Source organism: Bufo bufo, chromosome 1 (assembly GCF_905171765.1).
Source record: "Bufo bufo chromosome 1, aBufBuf1.1, whole genome shotgun sequence".
Classification (NCBI taxonomy): domain Eukaryota; kingdom Metazoa; phylum Chordata; class Amphibia; order Anura; family Bufonidae; genus Bufo; species Bufo bufo.
In genome coordinates this window covers 591,118,329-591,136,209 of record NC_053389.1, presented here as the reverse complement: position 1 = coordinate 591,136,209, position 17,881 = coordinate 591,118,329, and the positions used below count along the sequence as shown (strand labels likewise).

The following is a 17,881-nucleotide window of genomic DNA, read 5'->3' as shown; positions in this document are numbered from 1 at the left end:
CAGGTTCTAGTCCCTAAGGGAAGAAATGGTTGTTAAATAAAAAGTAAAAAAAAACAAAAAAAATAAACAAAATACTAAAAGTTTAAATGGCCCCCTTCCCAGTTTTACATATAAAATTTACAAACAATAAAGAACATATTACATATCGCCACGTCCCAAAAAGTGTGAGCTATTAAAATATTAAAAAATATTTCTGCTCGGTGACGGCCGTAACAGGAAAAAAAACTCTAAACCACGTAATTCGCCATTTTTAGTCACCTTGTTCCCCAGAAAATGTCCCTGGATGTGAGAGGCATGTGGTGCTGTTTTCTCCTATATGTAGTGCACCTGCGTCTCATCTTCTCAAAGTCCTTTTTTTAAAAATTATATGCATTTTAAATTTGGCGACTAAAAAATGTAATTTGGCTCCTAAATTTTTTAGTTTAGGAGCCAATGGCTCCTGGTCATTTTTTTTTGTCTGGAGCACTGCACCACACGTGGCGCATCTACCTGTCCGTGCAACTGGACGCCAACATTACCCACTGAGCGCAGCCTTTTCTACTACACATCTCCATCTTCTACATAGCGGCAGCAGGTAATTACTAGCACCTTAACCAGATTAACTGTAGAGTGGGAAGCATAAGTAGGCAGAATGAGCAATACCATAGTGCTGCACAAAATATTGCCTCAACAGAACGAAATAACATAATGCAACACGACAAATACTGCCCAGAAGCTGCCCCTATGTGATGGCCTGAAGCATACAGGATAATACAGCTCTTACCTCCTACTTCAAGTGACTTCTCCTCAGATGCAAAAGTTCTCATTCCTCATCTTTTCCATTTAGCCCAGACTGCCATGACAACTTCTGAGGACAGCAATACAGTTGAATTCAGGAGGGCACCTGCGGCAACCTACCTTGCACCTAGGTACCTGGCCATATTTAATGATGGGAGCATCATATCTTTATGTACCCTGTTCAGGAGGAGGGCCCACCAGCAATCTTCCCTGTAGGGTCTGTGGTCAGTCCGCCCCAGGACAGAGTTGGTGCTCCATTGCCCATATTCAGTGGGGGCTTTTACCATCGTATGTCTCCTAAAATATATATTAATATTATGAGGTGCCTGTTCAGCACCCAAATGGTGTCTCCGCCAGAATAGCCATTGTTCATCTATAACGGCATGAGATTCATGGGCACATGACAGCCATTTCTATTTACATAGGTGTGTTACATCAGAAATAAAAGGAAAAGAAGATCAAGTGCCGAGTAATACACAAGCTTCTATCAGTGCGTCACCTTGAGATAAACCTGACCATCTGCAGCTTCTCACTGTTTTGTTAGTGCAGATATCCAATCTTATAAATACCCTGCACCAAGCATGCCAAAATCTCACTTACCATGAAACTTCTGCTGTTCCTCACTGCCCTAGTGGCAGGCGTGCTTGGTGAAAAGACATTTATAGGGTAAGTTCAATGGTAGCAGAAGAAGCTGGCCGTCTGGTAATATTTCAGGATTCCGCTAGAATGCCATGCGTACCAATACGATATTTCAGCATCATGATTCTAGCTATCCCATGGAAAAGTCGTCAATAATATATTAGGAAAAGGTATATTAATTGCCATGAATAGAGGCAACATAAACCCTGGCTGTCTTTTTCAGAGAGCAAGTGCTCAGGATCAAAGCAAGCAATGGTGACCAAATTGTTCAGTTGCAGGACCTGCAATCACTGGCACACCTCCAGGTACTACTTTCTTATTAATATGCACTGTATGTGTCTTCAGTCTTACAGATTGTGACTTATTGCTCAAGTTTTTGATCCGTAAGTACAATATAAAATAGAGAATATTTGTCCTCTTTGCAGCTTGATTTCTGGACCAACCCTTCGAACCCAGAAATACCGGTGGATGTCCGAGTTCCCTTTGAAAGTCTTCAGTCAGTGAAGATCTATCTGGAATCCAACAAGATTGATTACTCCATAATGATTGAAGACCTACAGGTAAACCATAAGCACCACGGGGAAAAGGTATTTAAGACTGGTATTTCTTTACTGAGATTGGCATGTCTAGAGGTAATAATTCTGGTGCACCAGAAAATGAAACTTCTTCCAGCAAGGAAGCTGGTGTAGATTTCAGGTGTAACATGCACCACTTTTGTTCTGGTGCACATATTGGTAAAAGTGGTCGTAGGTGACGGCCCATCCAGGGGTACATCTAGCCTTTCTGCTGCCTGAGGCAAAAACTGAAATGGCACCCCCTCCTCCCCAATGCAAATTTCTTAACCTAACCCTTTCCCTCCAGCCCTACTGTAAAAGACATACTGTACTTGGAAAACATTACATACAAAACCACAAAACATATAGGGTAATACAGTGCCACATACTGTGCTTCCCAATACTGTACTGCAGAAACAGATACCGTAATCCGCCTTCTGCTGCCCCCCTCTAGCCCCTACCTGGTGCTGCCTGAGACAATGGCCTCACCTCGCCTCATTGATGGTACTCCCCTGGGCCCATACCTCCTACCTGCCCTTAACCCTGCTTTTTGTAAAACTGATGAGGATGGAGAAGAAATGCAAAAAGTTGCACATTTTGGTGCCAGTTTTGTAGGCCAGAAAACTGATCTACCACTGTGATACACCCCCCCCCCCCAAAAAAAAAAAAAAAAAAAATGTAAAGATAATGTTAGGGGCCTTTTACATTGCCTGAGGATTTCATTAACAAACGTTTGGACCAAGAATCCTCGTTTGTCGGCAGCATATTGTCTTGTATAAGCAGGATGTGTTGCCGACAATATGGAAAGGAAATGGGAGAGAAACAATCGTAATAATGATTGTTCGTCCCCCTTTCACTTTGCAACAGGCTGTGTGAATGGACCTTTAAATGAGGGCCAGTCAACTTTTATTTTGTCAACAAAGGTTTCATACATTAGGTTTTTTTGGTGGCCTAATTTGATAAAAATGCAGGATACAATACTCTATAACTCATTTAGTAGTCTGTATGTCCTATGCTTGGTACAGTATGAACACACATGAAATAATCTCAGGTATAAATCCATGATAGAACTCTGAAGCTGACCCTTGGATTTCTGGTGCTGATGTGGAGATTGCACTGGTGCAGATCCTCACAAAGATTAGTCCCATTGCCATTAATGCAGATAATCCATCTGTTTTCTGTATGGAATACGGATTGTGTGAACAATTTCTAATGTATTTGATCAGGGGTGCGGAAACCCCTTTCACCTGCATTGGGGATCGTTTACCATCACATTTGAGATGGATTTGTGTTCATAATCCTCAAGGAATACAAATTTAACTTGTGTGAACATCTCATAGACTATAATATATTTATAGCTGGAGGCTATACATTGATTTAATATTTTTTTTTATCTATATGTTGTAGGAGGTGATTAATGCCGAGAAACAGGAGATGATAAGCAGTGAAAGGAAGGAACGTAACTCTGGTGCCTTCAACTATGGGGCTTACCACACATTAGATAATGTAAGGAACTATATTAACAGTCAGACACAGGCTGTCTATAATTTTCTGTGTTATGTCATACTCACATGGTCACCTAACTTTTCACACAACCTTACATAAATCAACAGTACTGGTGAATATAAGAAACTTTATAATATGTCTTATTTAAAAAATGCCTCTTTCTCCACTGATCAGGCTCTTTCCTCCTCACCTACCTTAACCTCTTTCTGACCGCCCCACGTAAATTTACGTCTGCGGTCAGGCATTTAAAAATGGCACCCGCTCGCAAGTGGAGCGGATGCCATAGCTGCCGGGTGTCTGTTGTTTTAAACACGGGGCTGATTCAAAGTATTTTAGTTGCTTCACCTCCCACAAAAATGAAATAAAAAGTTATCAAACAGACATATACATCCAAAAATTGTATTATTGAAAAGTACAAACGGCGCTGCAAAAAATGAGCCCTCACACAGCTCCGCACACATAACTACAAAAAAAATGAATGTTTTATTTTTCCCAGCATTAAAACGCAATAAAAACTATACGTATGTGGTATCGCTGTAATTGTACTGACCTGCCGAATAAAAGTAACAGGTCAGATTTACCGCATAGGAAACAGTGTAACCCCCCCCCCCCCCCCCATACAACTGTGGCAGAATGGTGTTTTTTTTTAAAATTGTACCCCATTTGGAATTTTTTTCCCACCACATTGTATGTAATCATTAATGGTCCCATGTTGTCCAGCAAAAAGCAAGCCCTCATACGACTATGCGAATGAAAAAATAAAAAAGTTATGGCTTTGGGAGGCCTGGGAGTAAAAAACTAAATAAAAAAAAAATTCAAATCACCTAGTCTTGAACGGGTTAACTATCCTTAACTATGAATGGGCTAAATCTGTCTTTAGAGATCAAGATGGACTGTTAGGTCACAGGTTTTCAAATTACAGCTATCCATAGAAGTCTGTGGAGAGAGAAAGGGGGAGGAAGAGTGAGCTGCAGAGTGAAAGTAAGAGACACAGACATGTATAGGTGTTTTACTGCTTCGCAGCTACTGGTACTGTATCATGTCTATACTGTTCATTACTTCTCTGTAATATCTTTCATGTTATCCTGGTTTAATGTGTGTGATAGATAGTGACAGGGGTGCAGAATTTCCTGTATGTTCTGTGTGCAGTGTATTGGAGATATGACAGCAGCTAGTTCAGGGAGTTCAGGGAAACTGAAGATTAGAGGTGGAGTCTGCAGACGGGAAAAACTGCTACAATGGCAAATATGAGTTACGTAATGGTCAGAAAAAGTGTTATTATAGTGTTATTTCTCAGTGTACACATGACAGCTTATTCTGGAAAATCATCTGAAAGTGTAAGTACGTTTTAACATCTGCAATTAACTATGGGAAAATACTAAATATACTAAATGCGTCTATACTGTATATTAACTGTCTTATAACTCTCTGTTTGTAAATGACCTATGTAACTTTTATCTTTTTATGCTAGCTGTACAGGGCTATTGATGCTATCATGCTGGATTACAAGTCAATTGTTAGCAAACAGCTGATTGGACATTCATATGAGGGACGTCCTCTTTATGTTATTAAGGTACATGTCTTGAAAACATTTGAAAATGTCTGTTCAGAGCGGCAAGGGCAGTAGAGCTCACACACTAGTAATAGTTGTTTTCTTGTTGAACATTTTCTGCTCTAAGGGAACCTGTCACCATGTTCTGACATATAAAACCAAATGTACCTTAATGCTTGTTTACCCTGATAGTTCCCAGCGATCGATCCATAATCTTCTCAGGACTAACCTGTCCTATTTTATCGCTATATAACGCTTTCCCGCCGTTATGCTCATTAGCATAAATAATTCCTTCCCCTCACACAATCATAGCCTATTTCCCTCCCACTAGACTTTGATTGACAGCCAATTTCTGCCCTCACTGCTTGCAATCTCGCCCGAAATTGCGCACATGCGCACTTGCTATTTTTATGAAAGACCAATCAGCTAGCTTAGTGTATGTCCCCTCACGCCACTACGTGCGGAAGTAAATAAGGAGTGTGCATTATGGATGGTAGCGTTGCGATACTTACACAACGTAGTTCTGACTGAAATGAATACTGCGCATGAGCAAGATTTCTTAGGCGGAGCTGAGGCGCTTGACTCGGAGAAAATATGACTCTTCTCTGGTCAAGCATGTAAAATATGACTCTTTTCTGTTAATTAGCATAAAAGCGTTATAGGGCGATAGAATAGGACAGGTCAGTCCTGAGAAGATTATGGATCGATCGCTGGGAACTATCAGGGTAAACAAGCATTAAGGTACATTTGGTTTTATGTCAGAACATGGTTACCACCACTCTGTCCCCTTACTGCAGACTGCTAGCAATGAATTCATAACTTCTAGTAGAAATAATAAAGGAATGGCACAACATAGAGCCATAAGAATAGATGCTCCAGAATTGTTATTACATGGGGAACGCATGAAGCTATTAAAACAGACATGTCAGGAGCGGTGACAGGTCCTCTTTAAAGGAGGTATTGGCTTGGTTCCGTAACTGATACGGACAATCATTTATCTCAGCGGTCACGTCTGCTTGAATGCCACATGGCTGTAAGTGAAGTGGTTGTGACATACTAGTAATGCGCCATTCAAGCACATGTGACTGCTGAGGTCATTGATTGGCCATAACGGTTAGGGGATGTTTACACGGCGGCTTTTTACAGGGAATTTAGGTGCAGACGGCAGCGCCAAAAATTTTCTGAAAACCTGGTGGCGGCCGCATCCTCTCTGCTTCCCATACATCTTAATGGGAGGCAGCACTGAGGATTGCAGAGCGGCGGCTTAAAGCCACAGCCATGCCAAGAAAGGACATGTCCCTTCTTGGCGTGGCTTTAGGCCACCTCTCTGTGATCCTCAGCGCTGCCTCCCATTGAGATGTATGAGAGGCAGAGAGGACGCAGCTGCTGGCGGGTTTTTGGCACGGCTGTCTGCATCTAAATTCCTCATAAAAAAAACGCAGTGTGAACGTCCCTTGACAGGACCAAGCCATGGGACAGCGAAACGGCCACGGGGAAGTGGGGGAAGAGGACTAAGGATAGATGAGTGTTTTTTTTTTTTATTGGGCACAGGTTAGGAGCATTGGGGTTGTTGGCTCCTAGGCTTGACAGCTCCTTTAATTTCTTAAACTCCCAAACAACCCCTTTAACTATACAGGAAAAAAAACTATTCAGATAGTGATGAATACACTGTGAATGACCTAAATATACCTATTACTACAACCACCCATTAACATTACAGTTCAGCACTGGTGCCAATCGTCCTGGCATATGGATTGATGCTGGCATTCACTCCCGAGAATGGGTCACCCAAGCTACTGCTCTCTGGACTGCACATAAGGTAATCCTAGCGATATCCATCAATGTCCCAGATGGGAAAATCACTTTAAAGTCTAACACACATTTAGCAACTTACATTGTGAAAACTAGAGGAAACGCAGCAGTGACCGGTGCAGAATGAGTACTTTATGCTGCAGATGCAGAGTTATTATTTTAATATGGTCTGTCATGAGCAACATTTTCATATATACTACATTCATGTTAAAGTTAATAAACTGTATTTTTGCAAAGTGGGGGACTGATGAGGTAGAAGAGAATGTCTATATTGTATATATTCATGGTAATCCTTAGCTTTCTGCTTATAGCTTGCTGCTGAATATGGAAAGGATGCATTTGTAACCTCTCTGTTGAACAATTATGACGTATTTCTCCTGCCCGTTACAAATCCTGATGGATATGCCTTCACCCACACAACTGTAAGTGTACAAGTGCCGTTCTGTGGATTACTATCCATTGACATAGTAACATAGGATAGATGTAGAAGGAAGCACTAGTGGCGACACAGGAATGGCCAATGCTTTGAGTATTAAACATTTTAATTCTTTAAAGTGTAACTGACATTCTATTTTTATTTCTGTAATGTGTAGGGGCAGTGATACTGACCATTTTTGTAATATACTTTAATTACTGAAATCGTACATTTCTATTAGAAAAATAGCTCTAAAGTGGCCCATTTTGAGGCTTTGCAATGCTCCTCTGTCTTCTGTTTACATAACTGTGGAGACTTGCTCAACGCTGACTGTGTGGCTCACAGTGGGCCACTTTAGAGCTATTTTTCTAGTAGAAATGTACTATTTCAGTAATTAAAGTATATTACAAAAATGGTCAGTATCACTGCCCCTACACATTACAAAAATAAAAATAGAATGGTAGTTACACTTTAAAATAACATAAAATATACCGTATACCAAAGCAATATTGGAAGTTGATCCCTACTTTATTTGTGATGCTGCTTGTAAAAATGACTATGCAAAGCATGCTATAGCATGACACCGTCTTACATACACACATTGTAATATACATAATTCATTTTCTTCAGGTTATGATGTCACGTTTCTTGCTAATAATTAGCAAAGATTATTTACAATAAGTTAAAAGCTGTCTCAACGTAGTTCTCTCTGTTATCAGAACCGTATGTGGCGTAAAACCCGCTCCATTAGAAGTGGTAGCCGATGTGTTGGTGTAGACCCTAACAGAAACTGGAATGCTGGCTTTGGGGGTAACTTTCAATATTCATGCGTAAATAAAATAAAAAAAACATATATCTGTGTATATATATATATATATATATATATATATATATATAATTTTTATAATATATTTTATAGGTCCAGGAGCCAGTTCAGACCCTTGCTCTGACTCATACTTTGGACCAAAGGCAGAGTCTGAGGTGGAAGTAAAGGCGGTTGCTGACTTTATTAGGGGACACAGCAATATTAAAGGCTTCATAAGCATCCACAGCTACTCCCAGCTTCTGATGTTCCCTTATGGATATAAGTGTACCAAGCCTGCTGATTTTGAAGAACTTGTAAGTCAGTTTTAAACTAAAACTCTTGATATCACTATCACAATAAGTGAATCAGTTTTATAACACTGTATCTTTACTCCTGATGACACAAGTCTACAGAAAGCAGCATGGAGGAGCTAATATGTACTTTACCATCAGTAATATCACTATGATGAAATATTGGCTGTGTTTTTTCTAGAACGATGTTGGCAATGCTGCGGCAATGGCATTGCGCTCCTTGTATGGCACCCAGTATAAGGTTGGAACAATCTGCTCCACTATTTGTAAGTATGCAGGATATTACTAATATGTTTTTCATTTGGTCATTTCTTCATATTCAGTATTGTATCTATTAACACAATAACAGCTGGTTAGCATTTAATTTTTACAGTACATTGAATTTATATGCCTTTAAATTGCCTCAGGAAAACCAATAAAGGGGTTATGCCATTACCGAGGTAACAAATGAAAATCAGACATCATATGAACTATATGATGTCTGATTTTAATTTTTTACATTAGTCATGTTCTAATCCCTTTAAGACTGTGTTATCTGTGGGGCATTGTCCATCTTTGATGATCCTTTATTATAGTGAAATCCAGTGATTTACACACATCTGTGTATTCTAGAGATGTCCAGGCCTTAACGGTTTGATACTATGTTGCATCATGTCACAGTGGAAAAGTAGCATCTTTCAGAATGCTGGCTTCTAAAACACAATGAACTAGATATGTATTATGTATACTATTGTAATTTAGGATGTAATAATACTTTGTCAGTTAATATAACTGTCGTTTCTTGCTACAGATCAAGCCAGTGGTGGAAGTATTGACTGGACCTACGACGTTGGAATCAAATATTCGTTTGCCTTTGAGCTTAGAGACACAGGACGTTACGGTTTTCTGCTTCCAGCCAATCAAATCTTGCCAACAGCACAGGAGACCTGGTTGGGGCTGAAGAAGATTCTTGAGCACATAAGAGACAACCCTTATTAAGCATGATCTAATAGTGTAACAACAACAACAATAAAATGTCCATCTGTGTTTCTCATTTTTGAAGAAAATGTTTAATATTCAACTTCTTTTTCTCTTATACTGTATTTCATTGAATTACTTAAAGGAATTTTTAACCAGATTTATGCTGACAAATCTGAGGAAATCATAAACTAGTGACAGATGCACTGACTCCTGGGCTCCCCCCTCCCTTCTACCACTGATTGACAACTTTCTCCCTATATTGAGCATAGGAAAAAAGCCGCCAATTAGTGGCGGGAGATCCAAGCTCATGAATATTGAGGACTCAGCACTGTGTAGTATGGAGTGGACTTCAGGCTTGGGACCCTTTGCGGTTAGTGTGTTTTTTTTTAAAAACTACAGCAAGACATCCAGTAAATGGCACCCCCAATGAAATCAAGGTGTCTTTCACTAGTTAATGCTGCCCTTGGGTCAGGCAGCATAAACCTGGAGAGAGATTTGCTTTAGGTGGGTTCACACATAGGTCTTTGTGGCAGTTTTTAAGCTAAGGCCAGAAGTGAATCCAGCCGGGATGACAGTTATAACTCCTTCATATATGTTTTTATTCCCTTCTAACCCACTTCTGTCTTTGGCTCAAGAAACTGGCACAAAAACCTATACGTGAACCCACCCTAGAAAACGCCTTCATATGCTGACACTAGAATTGTGTATCTAGAAGTACAGACAATATTAAAATACAAAACAGCATGTAAAAATACACTCATGAACAGTTGGTTTATATAACAGGACAGAATGTTTCACCATTTAAAATGTGTTGTGCATTGTGATGATATTTTGACGTTCTCAGGATAGGTCATCAATATCAGATCTGTTGGGGGTCCGACTTTAGCTGCTTTTATAGGCTGCGGTGCTTATTCTAGCATTGCCTTCTCTTCACTGTTAACCTGCACGCTGTCTCCCTTGTAGAAGTGGTGCATTGTAATTACAGTTGTTTGCCCAATTCACTTGAATGAAAGAGGAAGCTGTGATTACCCTGCACCGCCAGTACAAAGTAGGTGGCTTGAAAGTAAACACTGAAGAAAATGCAGCACTAGCATGAGAGTGTCACGGACGTTCCCATGGCAGGTACCAGGATATCAGAGAGACTGGCAACACGTGGGTTAAATTGACAAGTTCCTTGTGGATCTTATTGTGTCTGTGTTTTGGTGAATGCCACACCCCTTCTTCAGGTGTTGGTTGTTGGTAATTTACCTTCCCCATAAGTAGCTGCTTCTCACTCTTGGAGGTGCGGTTTATAGATTTTTTTTTACTGTCTTCTTACTAGCTGGTCGGTTGTAGTCTGTGGTGCTTCTGGAGTTGCCAGTTTTCTACTTTAAGCTAAGTCTTGTGTTTTCTTGTTGTATTGTGTTTGATATATTCCCTCTTGTTTGTATCTGGGTCTGAGACAGAGACGTCCATTCGTCCATCTGGGGAGGAATGGGTTGTCTCTGGTCCTAACCTTATTCCAGGGCCTTATAGGGAAATAAGGGTCTAGGTATCCTGCATGTGAATATTCCTACCTTCAAGGTCTATTCATATTGATAGGTAGTTAGGGCCCGGATTAGGGTTGTTTAGGAGGTGACCTGTTCCTTCCCTAGTTTCTTGGCCCAGTTACTGTTCCCCTTCCCTCCTGTGTTCAGTGGGGAGTTTTTCTATCACACTGACCGTGACATTATAAACCGCCTAATAACCGTCATTTTGTTGTCTGTATCTGTTCAGCCATGGATGTTATCGCTGCACTGACTGGACAGCTACAAGGGCTGTCTCTGGAGGTAGCTGACCTCCACACGACCGTCTCACAGATGCAGAGACCACTGTTGGCTGATCCTAGTAGTGGGTCTCACAGGTTGAACATAACCCTGTTCACGGGAATATAGTAGAATATGGTGTATAAAAACCGATTTGATACATATGCAAATTAACCTGAGATGATTTAGAGCTTGAAAATATGACTCTTCTCTGGTCACACAAGTAAGATATGACTCTTTTATGTTAATTTGCATATGTATCAAATCATTTGTTTTTTTACACAATAAAAGTACACAGAGCTATGGGGACTGGGTATTGCGGATGTGCTAGCGGCCATCTAGCAACCCATGTCCTCAGCTGTATACCCAAAATCCAGGTGACCGGTTCCCTTTAATGTCGCCCTGCCTGCAAACGGAATAGCTACCCCGATAGGGGCGATCCCGTGTCTCGTGCCTCCTGATAACCCCTGGATAATCCTAGCACGGGGAATTATTTCAACAATGTGATTGGACTAATATAGATGCCAAAAAATAAAAATAAAAAAGTACTTGTATAAAGCCCCCGGTGGAGTGACAAGAAACCACCCAATAACATACAGTGAAAATAGTAAGTGATGCAACAAATATACAAGTCAGGTGTCGGACAGACACTCGTGACCGTCCCTACGCGTTTCATCTAGTTGGTTACAGGCTCCTCAGGGGACATAACATATATACCAAAACAACAGGGTGTCAGTCACCAGAAATTTAGCACCAGAGTAGAGAGAAGCCAATATATTGCTTGTCCCATAGATCAGTGGTCGTTATTATGAAGAGCCACCGCTATACAAATTGCTAGATAGCTTCTTGGGTAAACAGGTTGAAAACCTAGGTCAAAAGCCGAGTCGTCATTATTATAAAGAGCCACTGCTATATCAATTGCTAAGTAACGTTTTAGTGAAACCAGGGATAAACAGGTTCATAGCATATGATAATAGTAGAGTTAGGGAAACTCATAGTGAACCCTGCCTACACCTCTCTTATGTTGCAGGGCACAATAGCTGGATAGAAAAGAGGAAGGGAAATCCCTTTATGAACAACATATCTGATGTATTAATTCAAATAAACATGTGGGCTAGTAGCTGTCAACTAAGATGTCAGGTAGATATGATATACACAGACGCTGTAGCATATTCAATAATCAGTCATCAATATCTCCCTGATGTAGTAAATGGGCTGGTAAAACCAGCAATACTTGCGTGCCCATGAGATGTACACGGCAGCAGCCCATTAGATGTCCACAGGGAGGGAACGACAGGAAGTGTTCAGGTGCAGACTAGAGTTGAGCGAACACCTGGATGTTCGGGTTCGAGAAGTTCGGCCGAACTTCCCGGAAATGTTCGGGTTCGGGATCCGAACCCGACCCGAACTTCGTCCCGAACTCGAACCCCATTGAAGTCAATGGGGACCCAAACTTTTCAGGACAAAAAGGCTGTAAAACAGCCCAGGAAAGGGCTAGAGGGCTGCAAAAGGCAGCAAAATGTAGTTAAATCCCCTGCAAACAAATGTGGATAGGGAAATGAATAAAAATAAAATAAATTAAAATTAACCAATATCAATTGGAGAGAGGTCCCATAGCAGAGATTCAGGCTTCATGTCAGCAGAGAATCAGTCTTCATGTCATAGCAGAGAATCAGGCTTCACGTCAGCCAAAACTGGAACAGTCCATTGTCATATATTTAGGCCCCGGCACCCAGACAGAGGAGAGAGGTCCCATAACAGAGAATCAGGCTTCATGTCAGCAGAGAATCAGTCTTCATGTCATAGCAGAGAATCAGGCTTCGTGTCACCCAACACTGGAACAGTCCATTGTCATATATTTAGGCCCCGGCACCCAGACAGAGGAGAGAGGTCCCATAACAGAGATTCAGGCTTCATGTCAGCAGAGAATCAGTCTTCATGTCATAGCAGAGAATCAGGCTTCACGTCAGCCAAAACTGGAACAGTCCATTGTCATATATTTAGGCCCCAGCACTCAGACAGAGGTCCCATAACAGAGATTCAGGCTTCATATCAGCAGAGAATCAGTCTTCATGTCATAGCAGAGAATCAGGCTTCACGTCAGCCAAAACTGGAACAGTCCATTGTCATATATTTAGGCCCCGGCACCCAGACAGAGGAGAGAGGTCCCATAGCAGAGATTCAGGCTTCATGTCATAGCAGAGAATCATGTTTCTCTGTCCATTGTCAGATATTTAGGCCCTGGCACCCAGACAGAGGAGAGAGGTCCCATAGCAGAGATTCAGGCTTCATGTCATAGCAGAGAATCATGCTTCACGTCACCCAACACTGGAACAGGCCACTGTCAGATATTTTTAGGCCCCGGCACCCAGACAGAGGAGAGGTTCATTCAACTTTGGGTTGCCCCGCAATATAATGGTAAAATGAAAATAAAAAGAGGATTGAATGAGGAAGTGCCCTGAAGTACAATAATATATGGTTAAGGGGAGGTAGTTAATGTCTAATCTGCACAAGGGATGGACAGGTCCTGTGGGGTCCATGCCTGGTTCATTTTTATGAACGTCAGCTTGTCCACATTGGCTGTAGACAGGCGGCTGCGTTTGTCTGTAATGATGCCCCCTGCCGTGCTGAATACACGTTCAGACAAAACGCTGGCCGCCGGGCAGGCCAGCACCTCCAAGGCATAAAAGGCTAGCTCTGGCCACGTGGACAATTTGGAGACCCAGAAGTTGAATGGGGCCGAACCATCAGTCAGTACGTGGAGGGGTGTGCACACGTACTGTTCCACCATGTTAGTGAAATGTTGCCTCCTGCTAACACGTTCCGTATCAGGTGGTGGTGCAGTTAGCTGTGGCGTTTTGACAAAACTTTTCCACATCTCTGCCATGCTAACCCTGCCCTCAGAGGAGCTGGCCGTGACACAGCTGCGTTGGCGACCTCTTGCTCCTCCTCTGCCTTTGCCTTGGGCTTCCACTTGTTCCCCTGTGACATTTGGGAATGCTCTCAGTAGCGCGTCTACCAACGTGCGCTTGTACTCGCGCATCTTCCTATCACGCTCCAGTGCAGGAAGTAAGGTGGGCACATTGTCTTTGTACCGGGGATCCAGCAGGGTGGCAACCCAGTAGTCCGCACACGTTAAAATGTGGGCAACTCTGCTGTCGTTGCGCAGGCACTGCAGCATGTAGTCGCTCATGTGTGCCAGGCTGCCCAGAGGTAAGGACAAGCTGTCCTCTGTGGGAGGCGTATCGCCATCGTCCTGCGTTTCCCCCCAGCCACGCACCAGTGATGGGCCCGAGCTGCGTTGGGTGCCACCCCGCTGTGAACATGCTTCATCCTCATCCTCCTCCACCTCCTCCTCATCCTCGTCCTCCTCGTCCTCCAGTAGTGGGCCCTGTCTGGCCACATTTGTACCTGGCCTCTGCTGTTGCAAAAAAACTCCCTCTGAGTCACTTCTAAGAGACTGGCCTGAAAGTGCTAAAAATGACCCCTCTTCCTCCTCCTCCTCCTCCTGGGCCACCTCCTCTTCCATCATCGCCCTAAGTGTTTTCTCAAGGAGACATAGAAGTGGTATTGTAACGCTGATAACGGCGTCATCGCCACTGGCCATGTTGGTGGAGTACTTGAAACAGCGCAACAGGGCACACAGGTCTCGCATGGAGGCCCAGTCATTGGTGGTGAAGTGGTGCTGTTCCGTAGTGCGACTGACCCGTGCGTGCTGCAGCTGAAACTCCACTATGGCCTGCTGCTGCTCGCACAGTCTGTCCAGCATGTGCAAGGTGGAGTTCCACCTGGTATGCACGTCGCATATGAGGCAGTGAGCGGGAAGGCCGAAGTTACGCTGTAGCGCAGACAGGCGAGCAGCGGCAGGATGTGAATGCCGGAAGCGCGCACAGACGGCCCGCACTTTATGCAGCAGCTCTGACATGTCGGGGTAGTTGTGAATGAACTTCTGCACCACCAAATTCAGCACATGCGCCAGGCAAGGGATGTGCGTCAAACCGGCTAGTCCCAGAGCTGCAACGAGATTTCGCCCATTATCGCACACCACCAGGCCAGGCTTGAGGCTCACCGGCAGCAACCACTCGTCGGTCTGTTGTTCTATACCCCGCCACAACTCCTGTGCGGTGTGGGGCCTGTCCCCCAAACATATGAGTTTCAGAATGGCCTGCTGACGTTTACCCCGGGCTGTGCTGAAGTTGGTGGTGAAGGTGTGTGGCTGACTGGATGAGCAGGTGGAAGAAGAGGAGGAGGAAGCAGAGTAGGAGGAGGAGGCAACAGGAGGCAAAGAATGTTGCCCTGCGATCCTTGGCGGCGGAAGGACATGCGCCAAACAGCTCTTCGCCTGGGGCCCAGCCGCCACTACATTTACCCAGTGTGCAGATAGGGAGATATAGCGTCCCTGGCCGTGCTTACTGGTCCACTTATCTGTGGTTAGGTGGACCTTGCCACAGATGGCGTTGCGCAGTGCATACTTGATTTTATCGGATACTTGGTTGTGCAGGGAAGGCACGGCTCTCTTGGAGAAGTAGTGGCGGCTGGGAACAACATATTGTGGGACAGCAAGCGACATGAGCTGTTTGAAGCTGTCTGTGTTCACCAGCCTGAATGACAGCATTTCATAGGCCAGTAGTTTAGAAATGCTGGCATTCAGGGCCAGGGATCGAGGGTGGCTAGGTGGGAATTTACGCTTTCTCTCAAATGTTTGTGAGATGGAGAGCTGAACGCTGCCGTGTGACATGGTTGAGATGCTTGGTGACGGAGGTGGTGGTGGTGTTGGTGGTACATCCTCTGTTTGCTGGGCGGCAGGTGCCAACGTTCCTCCAGAGGCGGAGGAAGAGGCTGAGGCGGCAGCATCAGAAGAGGTAGCAGGGGGAGCCTGAGTGAGTTCCTTGTTTTTAAGGTGTTTACTCCACTGCAGTTCATGCTTTGCATGCAGGTGCCTGGTCATGCAGGTTGTGCTAAGGTTCAGAACGTTAATGCCTCGCTTCAGGCTCTGATGGCACAGCGTGCAAACCACTCGGGTCTTGTCGTCAGCACATTGTTTGAAGAACTGCCACGCCAGGGAACTCCTTGAAGCTGCCTTTGGGGTGCTGGGTCCCAGATGGCGGTGGCCAATAGCAGACGGACTCTCTTGGCGGCGGGTGTTCTGCTTTTGCCCACTGCTCCCTCTTTTGCTACGCTGTTGGCTCGGTCTCACCACTGCTTCTTCCTCCGAATTCTGAAAGTCAGTGGCACGACCTTCATTCCATGTGGGGTCTAGGACCTCATCGTCCCCTGCATCGTCTTCCACCCAGTCTTCCTCCCTGACCTCCTGTTCAGTCTGCACACTGCAGAAAGACGCAGCAGTTGGCACCTGTGTTTCGTCATCATCAGAGACGTGCTGAGGTGGTATTCCCATGTCCTCATCATTAGGAAACATAAGTGGTTGTGCGTTAGTGCATTCTATCTCTTCCACCCCTGTGGAAGGGCTAGGTGGATGCCCTTGGGAAACCCTGCCAGCAGAGTCTTCAAACAGCATAAGAGACTGCTGCATAACTTGAGGCTCAGACAGTTTCCCTGATATGCATGGGGGTGATGTGACAGACTGATGGGCTTGGTTTTCCTGCGCCATCTGTGCGCTTTCTGCAGAAGACTGGGTGGGAGATAATGTGAACGTGCTGGATCCACTGTCGGCCACCCAATTGACTAATGCCTGTACCTGCTCAGGCCTTACCATCCTTAGAACGGCATTGGGCCCCACCAAATATCGCTGTAAATTCTGCTGGCTACTGGGACCTGAGGTAGTTGGTTTACTAGGACGTGTGGCTGTGGCAGAACGGCCACGTCCTCTCCCAGCACCAGAGGGTCCACTAACACCACCACGACCATGTCCGCGTCCGCGTCCCTTACTAGATGTTTTCCTCATTGTTACCGTTCACCACAATAAGAAAAAAATTATTTGGCCCAATGTATTGAATTCAAATTCAGGCCTTTTTTTACAGGCACCTAACACTATCTGGCTATCTATTTAGGTACCGTATTACACTAATACAGGCACAACTGTAACGACAGATTTAGCTGAATATAAATTGTAGGCCTAGTATTTAGGCGCTGGATGACAGGTATCCCTTTTACGGACAGAATTAGACTTGGAGATGCACGGTAGCATGTGAAGTTATTGAGGATGACCCTATCTGCACCTTCAATCTAATATACCCTTTTATGGATAGATTTAAAGTTGGCCTGATACAGCAGAAACCACTGATTTAGGGAATTGCTAAGTTGGGAATTGTATTCAACCCAGAACAAAAACTGTGCTTTGGCGGACACTAAATGAATTGATCAGCCTCAGCAATAAACACAGATTTAGCTGAATATAAATTTTAGGCCTATTATTTAGGCACTGGGTGACAGGTATACGTTTACGGACAGAATTAAACTTGGAAATGCACGGTAGCGTGTGAAGTTATTGAGGATGACACTATCCGCACCTTAAATCTAATATACCCTTTTATGGATCAATTTAAACTTGGCCTGATACAGCAGAAAAAAATTATTTTGGGAATTGCTAAGTTGGGAATTGTATTCAACCCACAACAAAAACTGTGCTTCGGCAGACAGCAGACAGTATTACAATTGGCTAGCCACAGCTGAAACACCAGATTTAGGGTACTGCTATTTTGGCCAATTGTATTTTACCCCTCAATAAAATAGCAAGCACAGCTAAGCCCCTGATGTAGGATATAGCAAAAAAATAACCACACTATTGATGGTTAAATGGACTAGG

At 43.7% G+C, this 17,881-nt stretch overlaps 1 protein-coding gene across 1 annotated transcript; it reads left to right on the top strand.

The window, feature by feature from the left end:
• The first annotated feature begins 1,378 nt into the window (after positions 1-1,378).
• On the top strand, positions 1,379-9,349 carry LOC120984776 (carboxypeptidase A2-like). The gene is made up of 11 exons (XM_040413431.1): positions 1,379-1,443; positions 1,640-1,721; positions 1,842-1,976; positions 3,378-3,476; positions 4,948-5,049; positions 6,749-6,847; positions 7,152-7,262; positions 7,975-8,065; positions 8,175-8,374; positions 8,553-8,637; positions 9,162-9,349. Exons 1-11 carry the CDS (start codon positions 1,379-1,381, stop codon positions 9,347-9,349), a joined length of 1,257 nt encoding a protein of 418 aa, XP_040269365.1.
• Positions 9,350-17,881: the final 8,532 nt, after the last annotated feature.

Bases quoted from the DNA above. Each gene is read 5' to 3' on its own strand.
- LOC120984776 (XM_040413431.1), top strand. From the start codon at position 1,379: ATGAAACTTCTGCTGTTCCTCACTGCCCTAGTGGCAGGCGTGCTTGGT. The intron at 1,722-1,841 runs GTACTACTTTCT...TCCTCTTTGCAG, and splicing joins AATCACTGGCACACCTCCAG to CTTGATTTCTGGACCAACCC. The intron at 3,477-4,947 runs GTAAGGAACTAT...TTTTTATGCTAG, and splicing joins CTTACCACACATTAGATAAT to CTGTACAGGGCTATTGATGC.